This window comes from Sciurus vulgaris (assembly GCF_902686455.1).
Source record: "Sciurus vulgaris genome assembly, chromosome: 6".
In the NCBI taxonomy this organism is placed as follows: domain Eukaryota; kingdom Metazoa; phylum Chordata; class Mammalia; order Rodentia; family Sciuridae; genus Sciurus; species Sciurus vulgaris.
Genome location: NC_136466.1, coordinates 409,093 through 427,556, shown reverse-complemented (window position 1 = coordinate 427,556; position 18,464 = coordinate 409,093). Strand labels below are relative to the sequence as shown.

Here is an 18,464-nt window from a genome sequence, read left to right as displayed (position 1 = left end):
TCCACCTGAGGTGGTCCTGTGTCCCCTGGGGGTGTTGCTGGCTCCACCTGGGGTGGTCCTGTGTCCCTGGGAGTGGTGCTGTGTTCACTTTAGGTGGTGCTGGATCCTCCTGAGGTGGTGCTATGTCCCTGGGGCTGGTGTTGGGTCCACCTGAGTAGGTGCTTTGTCCCCTGGGGCTGGTGTTGGGTCCACCTGAGGTGGTCCTGTGTCCCCAGGGGTGGTCCTGGGTCCACCTGAGGTGGTACTCTGCCCGTGGGGCTTGTGTTGGGTCCACCTGAGGTGGTCCTGTGTCCCCAGGAGTGGTGTGGGGACACTGGTGGTGATGCCTGGTCCACCTGACGTGGTTCTGTGTCCCCAGGAGTGGTGTGGGGATACTGGTGGTGATGCCTGGTCCACCTGAGGTGGTCCTAGTCCCTTGGGGGTGGTTCTCGGTGCTTTTGAGTTCTTCCTGGGCTCCTCGCCGTGGTGGGGCCCCTGAGCCACCTCCCACTCTGTGTTCATCTGGAAAAACAGATATGTGTCCTTGAGGTGGTCCTCTGTCCCCCGGGGTAGTTCTGGGTTCACTTGCCATGGTCCTGGTCCCTTGGTGGTACAGGGTCCTCTTGAGGTGGTCCTGGGCCCCTGGGTGGTCCTGGGTCCTTTCTTAAAGTGGTAATGGGTCTCTCTTAATGCTCAGTGTTAGGTTTTGTTCAGAGTTGACACTTGACTCCTGGAGCTGTCCTGCTGGCAAACTCCTTCCCCCTGGACTCCAGACACTGCTCTGAGGAGGGACTAGGCCTGCTGTGCCAACCCCCGTCCATACCATTGCTGGAGGACACAGGCATCTTCCTGCTCTGGCTGTGCCCCTGGCCACCTTGCCCTTTGCCTTCCTGGGGCCGAGGTTGAAACTGAATCAGGGACAGTGACACCAGGGCTATTTTGGAGCTGGGCTGGGCTGGCCTCTCTGTGGTGGGGGTGGGGTGGGGGCGGGCCCAGCCTTCTCCAGCTGACTGCGTTTGCCTGTCCTTTCGTCCCTGTCCAGTGTGAGGACCGGCTGGAGTGTGGGCTGCTGGGTGGGAACCACGTCGGTCCTGGGCCCTAGGAAGGAGGCAAGACCCGCAGTCCCTGACGCACCATCTGTGCCCCCGCCTGGGTGCCACCCGAGCTCACGGTAGACAGGTGAGGAGGCAGAGACTGGCGTAGAACAGTGACCAGCCTGGGTCCCTGCAGTCCTGCGTGGAGGTTGAAGTTCTGCGCAACTGCTGGACTCTGGGGTTGAGCGGGGCCGAGTCCCTGGCTCAGCAGGGAGTGGGTGGTTTCCAGTCTCCAGCCCTCTGGTAATCCAGTGCCAGGCCCTCGAATGGGGAAGGGGCAGCCCGTCCCACTGGGGCCTGGGATGTCTGGGGTCAGCAGGGCGCACCCACTGCCCCCCTGGACTGTCCCCGACTACAGAGCTGCCTGGGGGTCCGGCTGGCCCTGCCCCCAGCTGTACTGAGATAGATGCCTGCTGACAGCTGGGGCTATTTTGGGCCCGTTGGCTCAGCGGAGGGGACAGCCAGAGGGGCGCTGACACTTGATTCCAGGAAAGAATTTCCCCTGGAGTGGGGGAGGTGGGCAGGCCCAGGGGTCTAAGGTGAGGCGCAGCTCAGGAGCTGCCCTTGGACGTGCACTCTGAAAGGACGCAGGGGCCACAGGTCTCGGGACTCCATCTTGGGGGGTGGGCCTGCAGGTGGGGCTCCTCGGAATGGGGTGAGGTGCGGTGGTGAGGTCCCTGAGCCACCTCCCACTCTGGGTCCATCTGGAAAACAGGCCAACCCTGCAAGGACCAGAAAGTGGCAAAGTTCTGTGCAAGTTCACACGAAGGGCTCCTAGTGGGGTGGGGTGAGGACTCTGGGTGGGGCTGAGGCCAGGTGCAGGGGCTCCTGGGGGCAGCCTGGGTGGGAGAGGGAGCCAAGAGCCCTGCAGGCCTGGAGAAGCCCTCCAAGGGCTGAGGAGCCCAGTGTGGTCCACTAGCCACCTTCCCAGGCAGACTCTGAGGAAAGGCACTGGCCTGTTTCCCTGCTGAGGAAGCTTCTGCTGTGTTCCTGAGGATGCACATTCGTAAGATACCCGTCCGAATCAGGTGGGGAGGAGAGTGCTTCTGCACGTGTCCCTGGACGGATTTCTTGGGAGCCTCAGTTTCCTCCTCTGTCAAATGGGTGCCCGGGAAGGGAGCAGCTCCCCAATCCTGCAGCATGTGCATGCAGCAGCCTTGCTCTGGGCTCAGTCCTGCTGACCAGTGGGAATGTCTACCTGAAGGGCGCTGAGGTCCTCTGAGGCTGTTACATCTGGACGAACCCTGGGTCCCATGGCCAGTACTGGGGCAAGCCGCCACCTGGAAGTACCGGTGCTGGGAATGCAGGTCCTGAGCAGACTGCGGGGCGAGGCACTGTCCCCCAGGCCTACAAGTCCTCTGGGGTCTCCACCACTCTTGCCCAGGGCTGGGGCCAGGGCCTCATAAACCTGCAGCGACAGGCTGCCTGCCCACACTGGGTCATGCAGCTCTGCTGGGCAGCTCAGGCTCTGGGCGTGGTGGGGCTGGGGTAGAAGGGTGCTGTCCTGCTTCTGGGACCCACAGACTGACCGTATGATTTCAGGGAGCACTCTGAAGACCTGGAGCTTCGGGTCTTTGGATGCTGATGTCGAAGTAGTACTTCCACAGAAAGGTGCCCAGCGGGTTCTAGACCAGGGTCCTGGTCTGTGCCCAAATCCTCCAGAGGCCCAGAGAGATGGGGCCTGGCTGTAGAGGGGAAACAGAGGTGCTGACTGCACAGTGAGTCAGCAAACAGCCCAGCCCAGCCCTGGTCCAGGCTCAGCCTCCTGGAAGGGGATTAAGGGAGATTAGGTGCCCGAATCAGCACTGGGAGCTGGAGGGTGCTGGGAACTTGGGCCCAGTTCAGCCATCGCGGGCAACCTGGACCCCGAGACGGGGCTCTGCCTGGATGCAGGGTGCGTGGCGATGGTCTCTGCAGTGGGGTCCCAGGGTGGGCAGCAGGGCTTCCCCCCATCATTCTTAGGTCAGACCCAATGCAGGCAGGCACCATCTTCTCTCCCTCAGTAGTGCTGGGGGCTGGCAGGGGCTCAGCCTCAGGTTGACAGAGCATTGCCAGGGGCTTGGGCACTGACGGTGCTTAGTAGGACTGAGCCTTCTGACCTGTTCCCTGCCCAGAGCTGGCAGGACTGACTGTGCACGGTCCCCCTCTCCAATCTCCCTGTTCCCATCTGGGCCAGGGTACTAGTACGAGGAGGGCAGGCTGCAGGCTGGCACTCTAAGCCAGGGTGTGGTGGCTGGAGCAGCTGAGTGGGCTTGGGGTGCTTGTGTGGCTAAGAGGAGCCTGGCTGGCCGGGGGATTTCCTTTCCTTCCCTGCTGCTGCTGAAGAATGTGCTGGTGCTCTGGGGCTAAGGGGACAGACATGTGGGCCTTGCAGAAAAGGCGAGGCCAGCCTTGGCCCAGGGCAGCTGCAGACAGCACAGGCTGGGGAGCTGAAGGCAGGGAGGAGGAGAGGGTAAAGGATGTGGGCGCCCCTGGAGGAGGCTGGGGCAGAGCTGGCTGTGTAGAGAAGGGCGTGGCTTACCATGTATACAACAGCGGCTGGGCTCAAAAAGCCTCCCCTCTTTGTAAAAATTTTATTAGTTATTTATTTTTAATTTGTTCTAATTAGTTATGTGACAGACCTCCCCCTCTTAGTACCAGGGAAACAGCCAAATTGGAGTTTTAGACCCCTGCTAGCAGCAGTATGTGGCAGGAGATGGCACCCACAGGCAGAGTGGACGGGTGTACTGGGTAAGTCTGTGGGGAGAGCTGTCCGAAGGGAGGCCAAGTGCCAGGCTGCTGGAGAAGCAGGCCTGCCTGCCAGCTGGAGGACCCTCGGAGGAGGAGGACCGAAGCGGGAGGAGATGCCTTCACATTTAAAGAGTTCTTTTCAAGTGCCAGACCCCAAAGAAATCTGCACTGCTGGGCCATGGCTCCATCCCGGGAGGCTGGCTGGTAGGGTAGAGTGCGGAGATGGGACTATGGCAGCCCGCACTAAACTGGGTTCTGCCGGTGGCACTGAAGTAGGGAGGGGCCGGGTGGGGCACAGGCGAGGGGTCCATTCCAACACTACCGTTGACCTTCTTTCCACTCGGTCACAGGTCCCCAGCTTTGCCACCACCATGGATCACTCCTTCAGTGGTGCGCCGCGCTTCCTGACCCGGCCCAAGGCTTTCGTCGTGTCTGTGGGTAAGGACGCCACACTGAGCTGCCAGATCGTGGGCAACCCTACGCCACATGTAAGCTGGGAGAAGGACCGGCAGCCGGTGGAGGCGGGCGCACGCTTCCGCCTGGCCCAGGACGGCGACATATACCGCCTCACTATCCTGGACCTAGCGCTTGGTGACAGCGGGCAGTATGTGTGCCGCGCGCGCAACGCTATCGGCGAAGCCTTTGCGGCTGTGGGCCTGCAAGTGGACGCCGAGGCCGCGTGCGCCGAGCAGGCGCCCCACTTTCTGCTACGGCCTACGTCCATCCGCGTGCGCGAGGGCGCCGACGCCACCTTCAGCTGCCGCGTGCGCGGCTCGCCACCACCGGCTGTGAGCTGGTCCAAGGACGGGCGGCGCCTGGGCGCGCCCGACGCCCCCCGTGTGCGCGTGGAGGAGCAAGGCGAGGCGAGCGCACTGCGCATCCGAGCGGCGCGACCGCGGGACGGTGGCACCTACGAGGTGCGGGCCGAGAACCCGCTGGGTGCCGCCAGCGCTGCTGCCGCACTCGTGGTGGACTCAGATACCGAGGCTGCCAGCCCACCTGGGGCCTCAACGGCCGCGCTTCTGGCGCACCTGCAGCAACGACGGGAGGCTATGCGCGCCGAGGGCGTCCCGGCTTCACCACCCAGCGCCGGCACGCGCACCTGCACGGTGACAGAGGGCAAGCACGCGCGCCTCAGCTGCTACGTTACGGGTGAGCCCAAGCCTGAGACAGTGTGGAAGAAGGACGGGCAGCTGGTGACCGAAGGCCGGCGACATGTGGTGTATGAGGACGCTCAAGAGAACTTCGTGTTGAAGATCCTGTTCTGCAAGCAGTCGGACCGCGGCCTCTACACCTGCACTGCGTCCAACCTCGTGGGCCAGACTTACAGTTCCGTGCTGGTCGTTGTGCGAGGTGAGGTCTTGGTGCCAGGCGCGTAGGCGCGGTGCAGAGTAGCTGTCTGCAGCGCGGGCAAGGGTCCTCCCTGGTCCCTATACCCACGTCTTTTGGCCCTAGAGGCCAACGCCACAGTAGCTCCACGGCGAACGTCGGGTCGTGGAATCCAGAGTTGGAGGTCTGGGTGGCTCTCACCTTCCTCAGGTTTTTGTTTCTGGTTTGCAAAATGCACGGGCAATGATCCTCCGTCCGTGCTGTGAATTTAAGGACCCCACCCCGCTGCGCGACCCACCAAGTCCCTGCACCTCCCCACCCCACTGACCCCTACCCTGCGGGGACCCCTCCCAACCTCGCCATTTCCCGGACCTTCCTCCTTTGTCCGCCTGTCCTTCCCTTACCACGTCTCCCTCCCAAGCCCCACGTCCCCACCCTTACCGCACTGCCTCTTCCTCCTTTCTGGTCCCCACCCCCTGGCCCCTTGCCACCACCACCTCATCTCCTACACCCTCTCCACCCTTCCCACCTCCCCCACCTTCTTCTTCTTCCGTATTCGGGTCCCGCTTCCCCACTCCCAGACCCCGGCCCCTCTCACCAGCCCGTCCCCACAGAGCCCACCGTGCCCTTCAAGAGGCGGCTGCAGGACCTGGAGGTGCGGGAGAAGGAGTCCGCCACGTTCCAGTGCGAGGTGCAGCAGCCCACGACCGAGGCCGCGTGGTTCAAGGAGGAGACGCGGCTGTGGGCGAGCGCCAAGTACGGCATCGAGGAGGAGGGCACCGAGCGCCGGCTGACCGTGCGCAACGTCTCCGCCGACGACGACGCGGTGTACATCTGCGAGACCACGGAGGGCAGCCGCACGGTGGCGGAGCTCGCTGTCCAAGGCAGGCGGGGAGGGCGGGGACGCAGATGGACCGCCGAGGGGCGCGGCAGGCACACAGAAGCCGCGAGGCTGGGGTCCAGCAGGGGATGGAGCGGGTGGGGGCACGGAGTCGGGTTGGAGCGAGGGGCGGGACGGCCGGGGCGGGGCCGGAGGATGCCCCCCCCCTCCCCCCGAGGTGGTGGGCCCGGCCAAGTCAGGTGCGAGAATAGGCGAACGCGACCCGGGTAGACTAGCTCCGGCGCGGGCTAGGGGCTGGGCCGACCAGCCCGGGCTCTTTTCCCCCCAGGGAACTTGACGCGGAAACTGCCTCGGAAGACAGCGGTGCGCGCGGGGGACACTGCCATCTTTTGCGTGGAGCTGGCAGTGCCTGAGGGACCTGTGCGCTGGCTGCGGAACCAGGAGGAGGTGGTGGCTGGGGGCCGAGTGGCCATCGCAGCAGAAGGCACGTGCCACACGCTGACCATCTTTCAGTGCAGCCTGGAAGACATGGGCGAGGTGGTCTTCATGGCTGGAGACTCGCGCACCTCCACCCAGTTCTGCGTGTCTGGTAAGGCCGGGGAGGGGCACTGGAATGACAGCTTTTCTCCAGGACCCCTGCCTCAGTCCCCTGCACATGCTAGCAGCCCCATCCTTGATCAGGTGGGGGGAGTGAGGGTCGAGCTCCTCCTTCCAGGTGGGGCCTTTTCCCCAGCAACCAGAGCTGCAGGTCTGGGGGTAGGGGTCCTGAGTCCACAGCTCCCCTGATGGCTGGTGGTCCAGGCTTTTGGAGGGCTGGGGTTCTGTGATTCCTTTTCCGGGCCTCAGTTGGTGACCTTGGCCCATCTCTCACTAGCCCCCAGGAGGCCACCCCTGCACCCCCCTGTGGACCCTGTGGTGAAGGCCAGAACGGAGAGTTCTGTGACCCTTGGCTGGTACCCACCGCCCCATGGAGACCGCCCTGTGACCATCGATGGCTACCTGGTGGAGAAGAAGCGGCTGGGCACCAATGCCTGGAGTCGGTGCCACGAGACTGAGTGGGTGGCCACACCCGAGCTCACTGTCACTGGTGTGACTGAGGAGGGTGACTTCCAGTTCAGGGTGTCAGCGGTCAACAGCTTTGGCCAGAGTCCCTACCTGGAGTTCCCAGGGACCATCCACCTGGGTAAGTGGGGCCTCCTGGAAAGGAGTGACCCCTGGCACCGGGGGCTGCCCGCTGCCGGAAGTGGACACAGGTTCCATGAGGCCTTGCAGACTCTGCAGGAGGGTGGGGGCATTGGGCCTTCTTAGTTGGGAGGGAGGGGACCCCAAGGCAGGACTCAGGCCCCCTGGAGCCTGCCCGTCCCCAGCAGCCCCAGGAATGCGCTTCGGGGTGCCCTTCCGCAGAGGTCTGGGGATTGGGGGTGTTGCTGGGTGGCGCTGCTCGTCCCCCTGTCGTGAGCTGACTCCTGCTCGTGGTGGCTACCTGGTGACTGGAATGACAGCTCTGGGGGAAGAGGAAGGGGAAGCGGGGACCTCAGTGCCCTGGTGCCCCTAACCTGCCTGCTCCGCAGTCCCCCAGCTGGCTGTGAGGACGCCCCTGAAGGCGGTGTCAGCAGCGGAGGGTGGAGACGTCACCTTCTCTGTGGACCTCACCATGGCCTCTGCCGGTGAGTGGTTCCTGGATGGGGTGGCCCTGAAGGCCAGCAGCGTGTATGTGATCCGCTGGGATGGCACCCGGCACACGCTCACCATCCGAGAGGTGCCCGCCAGCCTGCACGGGGCGCAGCTCAAGTTTGTGGCTGACGGCATCGAAAGCAGTGTCCAGATGGAGGTCCAAGGTAGGTCTGCGTCCAGGAGCCTGGTTCCGCTGGGGCGTAGCACCGGGTCCTGGGAGAGCTGCCCCTGCCAAAGCAGCCTGCATCAGGAGGAAGCAGGGCCGGGCGGCGGGGCCCTGGGCAGGCTGGCCAGTGTGGCCTGGCAGAGTGTGTCTGGACCTGGTCCACAGCGGGACCCTGGCCTCTCCACCTCGCCTTGCCCTGCCCTCCTCTCCATCCTGGTCCTCTTCTCCCATGCCCGCCTTTCTGCTTCTGTCCTCGCGGTGTCCCCCGCTGTGTCCCTGCCGTTTCTGGCCTCTTGGCTCCCATTCCCGGCGCTGCTGTCTTTTCCTCTCGCCTCCTTCCTGGTGGGCTGGCTGGGCCCTTCTTTGTCTCTCACCCCCTCTCCTTCCCTGTCTTTCCCCTTATTTCTCTCCACCTGTATCTCTGTCTCTTTCATCCCCTCCTTTGTCCATGGTCCCTTCCGTCCACCCATCCCTGACCCCCAGCAGCCCCTGGGCTGACTGCCCACAAGCCACCAGCAATGGCCGCTCGTGAGGTGCTGGCCCGGCTGCATGAAGAGGCTCAGCTGCTGGCCGAGCTGTCAGACCAGGCTGCAGCTGTGACATGGCTGAAGGATGGCCGCGTGCTGCCCCCTGGCCCCAAGTACCAGGTGCAGGCGTCGGCTGGGCAGCGGGCACTGCTGGTGCGTGACGTGGTGCAGGATGATGCTGGCCTCTATGAGTGTGTCAGCCGTGGGAGCCGCATTGCCTACCAGCTGTCTGTGCAAGGTGAGGGCCTTCGGAGGGTGAGCCAGGCCCATGTCCTTCCTGGCCCTACCATGGTGCTGGACATACATCCGTTCCCAGGCTCTGGAGAGGGGTGCTGTGCAGCAGAGTAGCATGGTGGGCAGGCTTAGCTCTGCAGGAGGGATTGGTAACTGTGGGTGGTCACTTGGTGGGCAGTGAGTCCCGTGGTTGGGACTCCTCAAGCTGACCTGGCCCCTCGCTGGCCAGGGTGCCTCAGGTCTGGGTGAGGATCTGTGACCTGTGTGGTCTGTGAGCCTGGGCCCTGCAGCCTGCAGCCTCTGTGCCAGTGCGTGGTCAGGAGCCCTGTGACCTTGACCACCTCTGCCACACCCTGCAGGCCTCACGTCCTTCTTGCACAAAGACACAGCAGGCGGCTGCGTGGATGCCGTGGCGGGGGCCCTGGCTCAATTTGAGTGTGAGACCACGGAGGCCCATGTCCCTGTGTGCTGGTTCAAGGATGGCAAGGAGCTGGGCGGCCCCTGCCCGCGCTATTCACAGGAGGACGTGGGGACCCGGCATCGGCTACTGCTGGCCTCGGTCAGCAGGCAGGATGAGGGCACCTACTCCTGCCGCGTGGGTGAGGACTCCGTGGACTTCCACCTCCGGGTCTCCGGTAAGCGCCTGGTGTATACGTGCGCCCTGCTTCCCGTGGATCATGGGTGGAGAGCAGGTCCTGCTGCACCCAGCACAACAAGGCTGACCTTCTCCACTCTTCTTTGTTGAGCCAGTGGCTGGGGCAGCTTCTTCCCTGTTTGGGAAAATAAATAAACTGCCAAACGAATGCTTAGAAGCCTGGAGGGTCCAAATGTGGAAAAGAAGGTACAAGGGAGGAAACAGGAGGGCCGCACATGCTGGTCTACCCCGGCTTGGGGAGCGTGCTCCCTGCCCGAGCCTCCCCTGCCCTTGGGCCAGCCCCGTGCTCCTGAGAGCCTTCTGCGCGCTGCGGGCCTGTGGGCTGGGCTGGGCTGTGCTCAAGGATTCCGAAGCCCTCCTGTTCCCCCCGAACCCAGGGCTCTGAGGCTGAATGGAGCCCCGGGGGTTTCAGTGTCCTGGAGCGTGAGATTTGAGCCCGGGTGGGTCTGACCAAGGCCCTGCCCTCTCTCGAAGCCCCCAGGGCTCAGAGATGTGGACGGGAAGGTCAAGGGCAAGTGCAGGAGGGATTCGCAGGCCTCCGTGGGGCCGCGGTGAGTCCCCTGGGCCTGCTCAGGTGCGAGCAGGTGGGGCTTGGGTCCCACCTGGGGCCAGGGCAGCTCGCAGACCCGTGACAGGAAGGCCCTGCAACGCCAGACGCAGGCAGAACCCGGTCACCTCCAGGGGCAAGCCTGTGGGTGCTTTGCAGAAGCAAGCGCCCCGCATGGCGGGGCTGCCGGCCGCTGCCCGGGGCTGGCTGGCTGTGTGCAGTGCTGAGGGCCCTGCTGTCTGGCTTCCATGCTGGAACAATGGGGAGGACCACTGTGAGCCTGAGAGCCCTGCTTGGTAGGAGTCGCTGTGGGGGGGCTGCTGGGGACAAGGAGAAGTTCTCTGGGTTCCTAAGGGACATCTTGGCAATTTCTACAAGGTCTGTCCTGCTGCTCTCCTATGCACACCAGGGGCCTCGGGGGAAAGGGATGGGACACCTCACCCACTGTGTGTGGGGAAGGCATCCTGAGCCCTGGGCCCACAGGGGATCCCCATGGCACCCCAGGTAGTCCCGGATCAGAGCCTGTTAATCAGAACAGAGGCTTGGGTGGGGCTTCCAACCAAAACTCCCTCCCCCTGTCCCCAGAGCCCAAGGTGGTATTTGCCAAGGAGCAGCCGGCACACAGCGAGGTGAAGGCCCAGGCGGGGGCCAGTGCCACTCTGAGCTGCGAGGTGGCCCAGGCCCAGACGGAGGTGACATGGTTCAAGGACGGGAAGAAGCTGAGCCCGAGCTCCCAGGTGCACGTGGAGGCCAAGGGCTGCAGGCGGCAGCTGGTGGTGCGGCAGGCGGGCCAGGTGGACTCTGGGGAGTACAGCTGTGAGGCCGGGGGCCAGAGGGTGTCCTTCCATCTGGATGTCACAGGTGGGTGCTGCCGGGCCTGCTGTGAATGGAGGGAGGGACAGGTTGGTGGGACGCTCCAGGCACCTTGGCAGCCTGGGCTCTGTGAGGCCCTGTGTCCTTCCTGACCTTGGGCTCAGCACCCGTGACCCAGCTCTGGGTGGTGTGGGCACTGGGTTTGCCTGTGACTGGAGAGGGTGTCCTGCAGGTGGCCGGGGCTCCCTCTGCCTTGCCTGCCTACGTGCTGGGCCACAGCTCCAGTAGCCCTTCTTGGGCCCTTTGGAGTCCTGAGTGTCCATCTGTCCTCCCTCCTCATCTCCTCCCCTGCCCACTGTGACCTGTCCCTGAGCCTGGGAAGGGGGCCACACACTGCTCAGAGCCCCTCTCCTGATGGCCTGCCTGGTGCTGGGCTCTCTCCTGATTGACTTACTGGCCCTGAGCTCTCTGCTGATTGGCTGAAACCAGTACTGTAACTCTATGCTGATGGGCTGGCTCTGAGCTCTCTGCTGATTGACCCAAAATGATACTGAGCCCTACGCTGATTGGCTGCACTGTCCGTCTGCTCTTCTGCATTCCTTTGGTAGCTGTGGCCAACAATATGGAGCTTATGGTGGAATCCCTCGAGTCTCCCTCCTCCTGCTTTTGTGCCCCTGCATGGTGGGAGACAGCCAGGAAGCCACCAATCGCCTGGGGTCCCTGAGGGGAAGGGTCATAGTCTGTTCCCAAAGGTTAGGACAGTGGTGGCATCAGGAGGCAGGCCTAGCTGCAGTGGCCTCATGGGCCTTGAAGTCCAGTAACCTGCAGGATCCGGGTGGATCAGGAAGTGCTCAGGGCTCTGATGAGGACGGGCTGCCCAGCCGTCCACACACCAGCCTTGGAGTTTGCAGCTTGGGTCACGTGTAGGGTAGAGCTGTGTGTGTGGCCATGCAGTGCTGTGCTAACGATGGACACCTTGCCTCGGCCATCCCTGGGTTCAGGGTGAGCTCAGGCTCTGAGACGGGGTGGGTCTGTTCTGGAGTCTCTGACCCGTGTGTCCCCCCCTCTGTCCCCAGAGCCCAAGGTGGTATTTGCCAAGGAGCAGCTGGCACGCAGCGAGGTGAAGGCCCAGGCGGGGGCCAGTGCCACTCTGAGCTGCGAGGTGGCCCAGGCCCAGACGGAGGTGACGTGGTTCAAGGACGGGAAGAAGCTGAGCCCGAGCTCCCAGGTGCACGTGGAGGCCAAGGGCTGCAGGCGGCAGCTGGTGGTGCGGCAGGCGGGCCAGGTGGACTCTGGGGAGTACAGCTGTGAGGCCGGGGGCCAGAGGGTGTCCTTCCACCTGGATGTCACTGGTGAGTTGATCAAAGGACTTTTGGCCACATCACGGGTCAGGCCTGGAGGAAGTTCCTTGGCGTGGCCACTGAGGGCCTGTGCCTGCTGGTAACAGGTCACCCTAAGCTTATAGGCTAAGTCCAGCAGCTCTAGCTCTTACCATCCAGGGGAAGGCCTTGGGTGTCCAGTGGGCTGTGCTAGGGGACCCTGGCCCACCACATGTGCTGTGGGGTCGGCTCTGGGGGACGTGGCCCATGTCAGGGTGTCTCTGGCTGTGGTGGGGGCCTGGCCTCTGTGTCTCAGCTTTGTCTCCCTCTGGTCACTCTGGCCCAGTGACAGCTCATCCCAGGTGTCCTGTGGATAGCCTGGGCTGCTTTCCACCTTGGCTGGACTCACTTGGGGCACAGGAGAAGCCATAGTTCTCATCAGCCTCCATCCTAGGAGTCCACATGTTACTTTCTATAACTCTGTTGCTCAGAGATGAGTGTAAGGCCAGCCTAGTGCCAGGGACACAGAGAGGACTGTCGAGTTGGGAGCAGCATATCCCATTGCAGAGGGCTGTGGACTCAGGAGGCTGGACCCCTTGGAGACTGTTTCACAGTCTACTCCAAGGACCTATCCTCTCATTTTTAAAAAAAGTTTTTTATTTCCATTTTTTTTTTATTGTAAACAAATGGGATACATGTTTCTCTGTACATGGAGTAACAGCATACCATTTGTGTCATCATACATTTACATAGGGTGATGTTGTATGATTCATTCTGTTATTTTTTCCCTTCCCCCTGCCCCTCCCACCCCTCTTTTCCCTCTATACAGTCCTTCCTTCCTCCATTCTTGCCCCCCTCCCTAACCCTAACTCTAACCCTAACACTAACCCCTCCCACCCCCCATTATGTGTCATCCTCCACTTATTAGCGATATCATTCGTCCTTTGGTTTTTTTGAGATTGGCTTATCTCACTTAGCATGATATTCTCCAATTTCATCCATTTGCCTGCAAATGCCATAATTTTGTCATTCTTTATAGCTGAGTAATATTCCATTGTATATATGCACCACAGTTTCTTTATCCACTCATCAATTGAAGGGCATCTATTGTGAATTGAGCAGCTATGAACATTGAAGTGGCTGTATCTCTGTAGTGTGCTGATTTTAAGTCCTTTGGGTAAAGGCCAAGGAATGGGATAGCTGGGTCAAATGGTGGTTCCATTCCTCCACTAATTTTTTATCATCATGAATTTTTGTTTTTTTGGCTGGGGGAGGATACTTGCTGTCTCATGGTCACAAGATGGCTTCCCCAGCTCTAGCCATCACATTTAACATTCAAAGCAGGAAGAAACTGGAAAGTGTGGCTGGAGTGCTTAAGCACTGAGCTATGTCCCCAGCCCTTTTTTACATTTTAAATTTTGAGACAGGGTCTCAATACATTGCTCAGGGCCTCAGTGAGTTGCTGAGGCTGGCTTGGACTTGCAGTCCTCCTGCTTCAGTCCCCTGAGCCACGGGGATCATAGGTGTGCATCAACGTAAGGGTCTTTACCTGTGATTATTTTGTTTGGCCCTCAGGGCACTGACTCTCACGTCGCATTTTAGCTCCTTTGGCATTTCTTGTGGAACTTGTTTACGCGCAGTGGACTTCTCAGTTTCTCATTATCTGGGAGCGTTCAGGTTTCTCGTTCACTTTTGAAAGGCAGTTTTCCTGGGTGGAGCTTCTTTGGTTGATAGGCCTTTTTCCTTAAGCAGTTTGAACATGTCATCCTCTGCCTCTGGTCCCCTGGGTCTGAAGAGCAGCCGGCCTGTGTGGGTTTGCCCGATAGTGACCCGGGCTTCTCTCCGGCCGTGCTCAGGACTTGCTGTTGGCGGCTTTCAGCAGCCCCTCTTACCGTGGTTGCTCTTTCTGAGGCCTCAGCTAGGTGCATCCGCCACACCTAACCTTGCGCATACTAAAAGGGAACTACGTCACGAGGGTGAAGTTGGCGTGAAGTCCCACACCATCTTGTTCCCTCCCACCTGGGACTGAGTCCCCTTCGCCAGTGTTTCCATGGTGTATGTGCTACCCGCCTGCTGGTCACTGGCTGTCCTGGTTGTCAGGCTGGCCGTCACAGTACTGTGGTGCTTGTGGCCAGGAACCGCTGCTGTCCTTAGCAGTCACCTCGGAGCGCGAGAGCAGTGTGCTGGCAGTTTGGAGATACCAAGGAGAAGCTGTCCCAGCTTAGGCTTCTCTTCCTGCCTTCGTGAGCAGATGAGTGAGTGTAGTCCTTAGGACGTTTTGAAGACAGAAACCACATTCGCACGACTTTTATCTCTATCTCTCACACACACACACACACACACACATTTGGTACTCGGATTGATCCCAGAGGCACTTTTACCACTGAGCCACATCCCCAGGTCTTCTTAGTTTCTTTTGAGACGGGGCCTCATGCAGTTGCTCTGGGCCTTGCTGAGTTCCTGAGGCTTTCCTCAAACTTGCAATCCCCCTGCCTCAGACTCCTGAGTTGCTGGGATTGCAGGCGTGTGCCGGTGTGCCTGCCTAGTGTATTGCTTTACTCATTCTGTATCTTGGTGCTTACTGTTGAGGATCTCTTACTTTATAAGTGTCTTAGTTATAAGTTGAATTTTATCGCAGGTATGTGTATGGGAAGTGCAGTCTCTGGGGTTTGGTGCTTGCTCAGGTTCAGGCATCCTCTGGGGACGTGGGATGTGTCCCCACAGTTGGAGGGGACTGCTGCACCGCGGTCTCCACGCGACCTTTCCATTCACTCTGCGTGCAACTGGCGAGCTCCTGGAGGTAGTCCGTGCCACCCGCCCGCTGGGGCTCCCAGCCACCCTGTCCTCCCCGCCTGCCTCCTCTTCTCCCTCTGGAGCCCCGGTGCGCACACTGGGTTCCCTTCTCCCTGCCTGCATCTGGGACGGGTGGTGTGGCCCTGCTGCCTTCTCGCTCCACATGCCCTTCTGCCTGCTCAGACCGGTCATGTGGAACCTCTCCTGATTTTCAAGGACATCTTTTTAGTTGTGGATGGACACACACCTTCATATTCACGAGTGTCCACGTGGTGCTGAGTGTGGAACCCGTGCCGTGCACGTGCCCAGCATGCGCTGCACCACTGGCCCAGCCTCAGCCCCCTCGTGCTGTTTTAAACTTCCGCTTTCCGTACTTTTCAAACGTGGTATTTCTTTATAGTTCCTTTAAAAAATACTTTCTTCGTGTTGATGTCCTTGGTGAGTCACTGGGCTCCCTCGTGTCTCTGGATGGTCTCCTGGGCTCCTTGGACAGCATCATGGCGGCCTGCGGCTGTCTGGAGGGGCCCCGCAGGGTCTTGCCAGCCCCTTGTCCCTCTGCAGCCACACTGCCTTCTGTCTTGGCACGTCTGCAGTTCTGTGCTGAAACATCATGACGAGGAGACTCTGGGGGTCGTCCCTCTCAGTGTGTTGACTGCGTTTCACCATGAGGCCGGGCTGGGCAGTGACGCCCGCAGGCCTCGAGGTCGGCCAGGCCTGGGCAGGTGCCTCTGGGCCCACGGTCTTCTCCAGCTCTTCTACTCGCAGTTCTCCACTGCCTTGGCTGCAAAAGGGCAGTAGCTGCCACTTTCCAGCCCACACCCTGGGGACAATGCTGCTTCCCCTAGGAGATCTCGGACAGCCAGAGCCCCGGCTTTGCAGACAGGCCACTGGCACAGCCATGGCATTGCAGGTGCTCCCACCTCAGAGCTGGAGGGGGCATGGGATTGCTGTCCTCCCTGAGCTTAAGCTGTCTGCCTGGAGTGTGCCCGCCCTAGGGTTCTGCCAACTTTCGGTTAAGTTCCAGAATTCTGAAAAGGTAGATTCCAGCTTTCTTTTTTCTAGTACTTTCATTTCTTTGCAGGAGAAGACATTTTTCAGAAGTGGTTGCTTTGTTGATGCTACTCAGTGGTTCTGGATATTGAACCAACCTTGCATTCCTTAAATTATGCACATGGATCTGAGCCTTGCTGCTTCTGTGGGGTGGCCATTAGTGTGCTCACTGACACTTGCAGCTCACTCAGGCCAGTGCTGGAGGAAACCATGTTAGCTGCGACCCTACTGGTGTGGCTCAGACAGGGGGAGAGGAGTGAGGGAATCGGTCTGCTTTTCCCTCAGGGTGGTCACTGACACACCTACACACATACATTTATGCATACACATATTCAAATGATTGCACAGATGCATGTACAAAGAATACATGTGCGTGATAAGTGTCCATGCACACATACACTTAAATGCACAAACATGCACTCACAAACACACTCACATAGTACATACATAGGGTACCCTCACAGGATGCAAATAAACACATGCAGACACAACCAGGCCCACACACTAACACACGGTGCATGTGGGGAGCTTGCCCTAGTGCTGAGTGTAGGGAAGGGGGAGCATGCTCTAGTGCTGAGTTTGATGGAGGTAGGGAGCCGGCTCCAGTGCTAAGTGTGATGGAAGTGGGGAGCGTGCCCTAGTGCTGAGTGTAGGGAGGTGGGGAGCCTGCCCTAGTGCTGAGTGTAGGGAGGTGGGGACCCTGCCCTAGTGCTGAGGGTGATAGAGGTGGGGAGCCTGCTCTAGTGCTGAGGGTGATGGAGGTGGGGAGCCTGCTCTAGTGCTGAGTGTGATGGAGGTCGGGAGCATGCCCTAGTGCTGAGTGTGATGGAGGTGGGGAGCGTGCCCTAGTGCTGAGTGTACGGAGGTGGGGAGCCTGCTCTAGTGCTGAGGGTGATGGAGGTGGGGAGCCTGCTCTAGTGCTGAGTGTGATGAAGGTCGGGAGCCTGCTCCAGTGCTAAGTGTGATGGAGGTGGGGAGCCTGCCATAGTGCTGAGTGTAGGGAGGTGGGGAGCCTGCCCTAGTGCTGAGGGTGATGGAGGTGGGGAGCCTGCTCTAGTGCTGAGTGTGATGGAGGTAGGGAGCCTGCTATAGTGCTAAGTGTGATGGAAGTGGGGAGCGTGCCCTAGTGCTGAGTGTAGGGAGGTGGGGAGCCTGCTCTAGTGCTAAGTGTGATGGAGGTGGGGAGCCTACCCTAGTGCTGAGTGTAGGGAGGTGGGGAGCCTGCTCTGGCGCTGAGTGTGAAGGAGGTCAGGAGCCTGCCCTAGTGCTGAGGGTGATGGAGGTGGGGAGCCTGCTCTAGTGCTGAGTGTGATGGAGGTCGGGAGCCTGCCCTAGTGCGGAGTGTGATGGAGGCGGGGAGCGTGCCCTAGTGCTGAGTGTAGGGAGGTGGGGAGCCTGCTCTAGTGCTGAGGGTGATGGAGGTGGGGAGCCTGCTCTAGTGCTGAGGGTGATGGAGGTCGGGAGCCTGCCCTAGTGCTGAGTGTGATGGAGGTAGGGAGCCTGCTCCAGTGCTAAGTGTGATGGAAGTGGGGAGCGTGCCCTAGTGCGGAGTGTAGGGAGGTGGGGAGCCTGCTCTAGTGATAAGTGTGATGGAGGTGGGGAGCCTGCCCTAGTGCTGAGGGTGATGGAGGTGGGGAGCCTGCCTTAGGGCGGTGTGTGATGGAGGTGGAGAGCCTGCCCTATTCTGAGGGTGATGGAGGTGGGGAGCCTGCCCTAGTGCTGAGTGTAGGGAGGTGGGGAGCCGGCCCTACTGCCAAGTGTGATGGAGTTGGGGAGCCTGCCCTACTGCCAAGTGTGATGGAGGTGGGGAGCCTGCCCTAGTGCTGAGGGTGATGGAGGTGGGGAGCCTGCCCTAGTGCTGAGTGTGATGGAGGTGGGGAGCCTGCCCTAGTGCTGAGTGTAGGGAGGTGGGGAGACTGCCCTAGTGGTGAATGTGATGGAGGTGGGGAGCCTGCCCAAGTGCTGAGTGTAGGGAGGTGGGGAGCCTGCCCTAGTGCTGAGTGTGATGGAGGTGGGTAGCCTGCCCTAGTGGTGAGTGTAGGGAGGTGGGGAGCCTGCCCTAGTGCTGAGTGTGATGGAGGTGGGTAGCCTGCCCTGGTGGTGAGTGTAGGGAGGTGGGGAGCCTGCCCTAGTGCTGAGTGTAGGGAGGTGGGGAGCCTGCCCTAGTGCTGAGTGTGATGGAGGCGGGGAGCCTGCCCTAGTGCTGAGTGTAGGGAGGTGGGGAGCCTGCCCTAGTGCTGAGTGTGATGGAGGTGGGGAACGTGCCCTAGTGCTGAGTGCAGGGAGGTGGGGAGCCTGCTCTAGTGCTGAGGGTGATGGAGGTGGGGAGCCTGCTCTAGTGCTGAGTGTGATGAAGGTCGGGAGCCTGCCCTAGTGCTGAGTGTGATGGAGGTGGGGAGCCTGCCATAGTGCTGAGTGTAGGGAGGTGGGGAGCCTGCCCTAGTGCTGAGGTTGATGGAGGTGGGGAGCCTGCTCTAGTGCTGAGTGTGATGGAGGTAGGGAGCCTGCTATAGTGCTAAGTGTGATGGAAGTGGGGAGCGTGCCCTAGTGCTGAGTGTAGGGAGGTGGGGAGCCTGCTCTAGTGCTAAGTGTGATGGAGGTGGGGAGCCTACCCTAGTGCTGAGTGTAGGGAGGTGGGGAGCCTGCCCTAGTGCTGAGGGTGATGGAGGTGGGGAGCCTGCTCTAGCGCTGAGTGTGATGGAGGTCAGGAGCC

The 18,464-nt window shown here is 60.8% G+C and overlaps 1 protein-coding gene across 1 annotated transcript in view; it reads left to right on the top strand.

Moving 5' to 3' along the window:
• Positions 1–1,001: 1,001 nt before the first annotated feature.
• OBSCN (obscurin, cytoskeletal calmodulin and titin-interacting RhoGEF) overlaps positions 1,002–18,464 on the top strand; it is a 147,531-nt gene continuing 130,068 nt past the window's right edge. Inside the window, exons 1-9 of the mRNA XM_079143430.1 lie at positions 1,002–1,158; positions 4,154–5,156; positions 5,747–6,016; positions 6,302–6,562; positions 6,848–7,156; positions 7,545–7,811; positions 8,300–8,578; positions 8,934–9,209; positions 11,666–11,941. Coding sequence (XP_078999556.1) covers positions 4,175–5,156; positions 5,747–6,016; positions 6,302–6,562; positions 6,848–7,156; positions 7,545–7,811; positions 8,300–8,578; positions 8,934–9,209; positions 11,666–11,941 — 2,920 coding nt within the window. The 5' untranslated portion in view covers positions 1,002–1,158; positions 4,154–4,174. The remainder of the gene's footprint in view (positions 1,159–4,153; positions 5,157–5,746; positions 6,017–6,301; positions 6,563–6,847; positions 7,157–7,544; positions 7,812–8,299; positions 8,579–8,933; positions 9,210–11,665; positions 11,942–18,464) is intronic.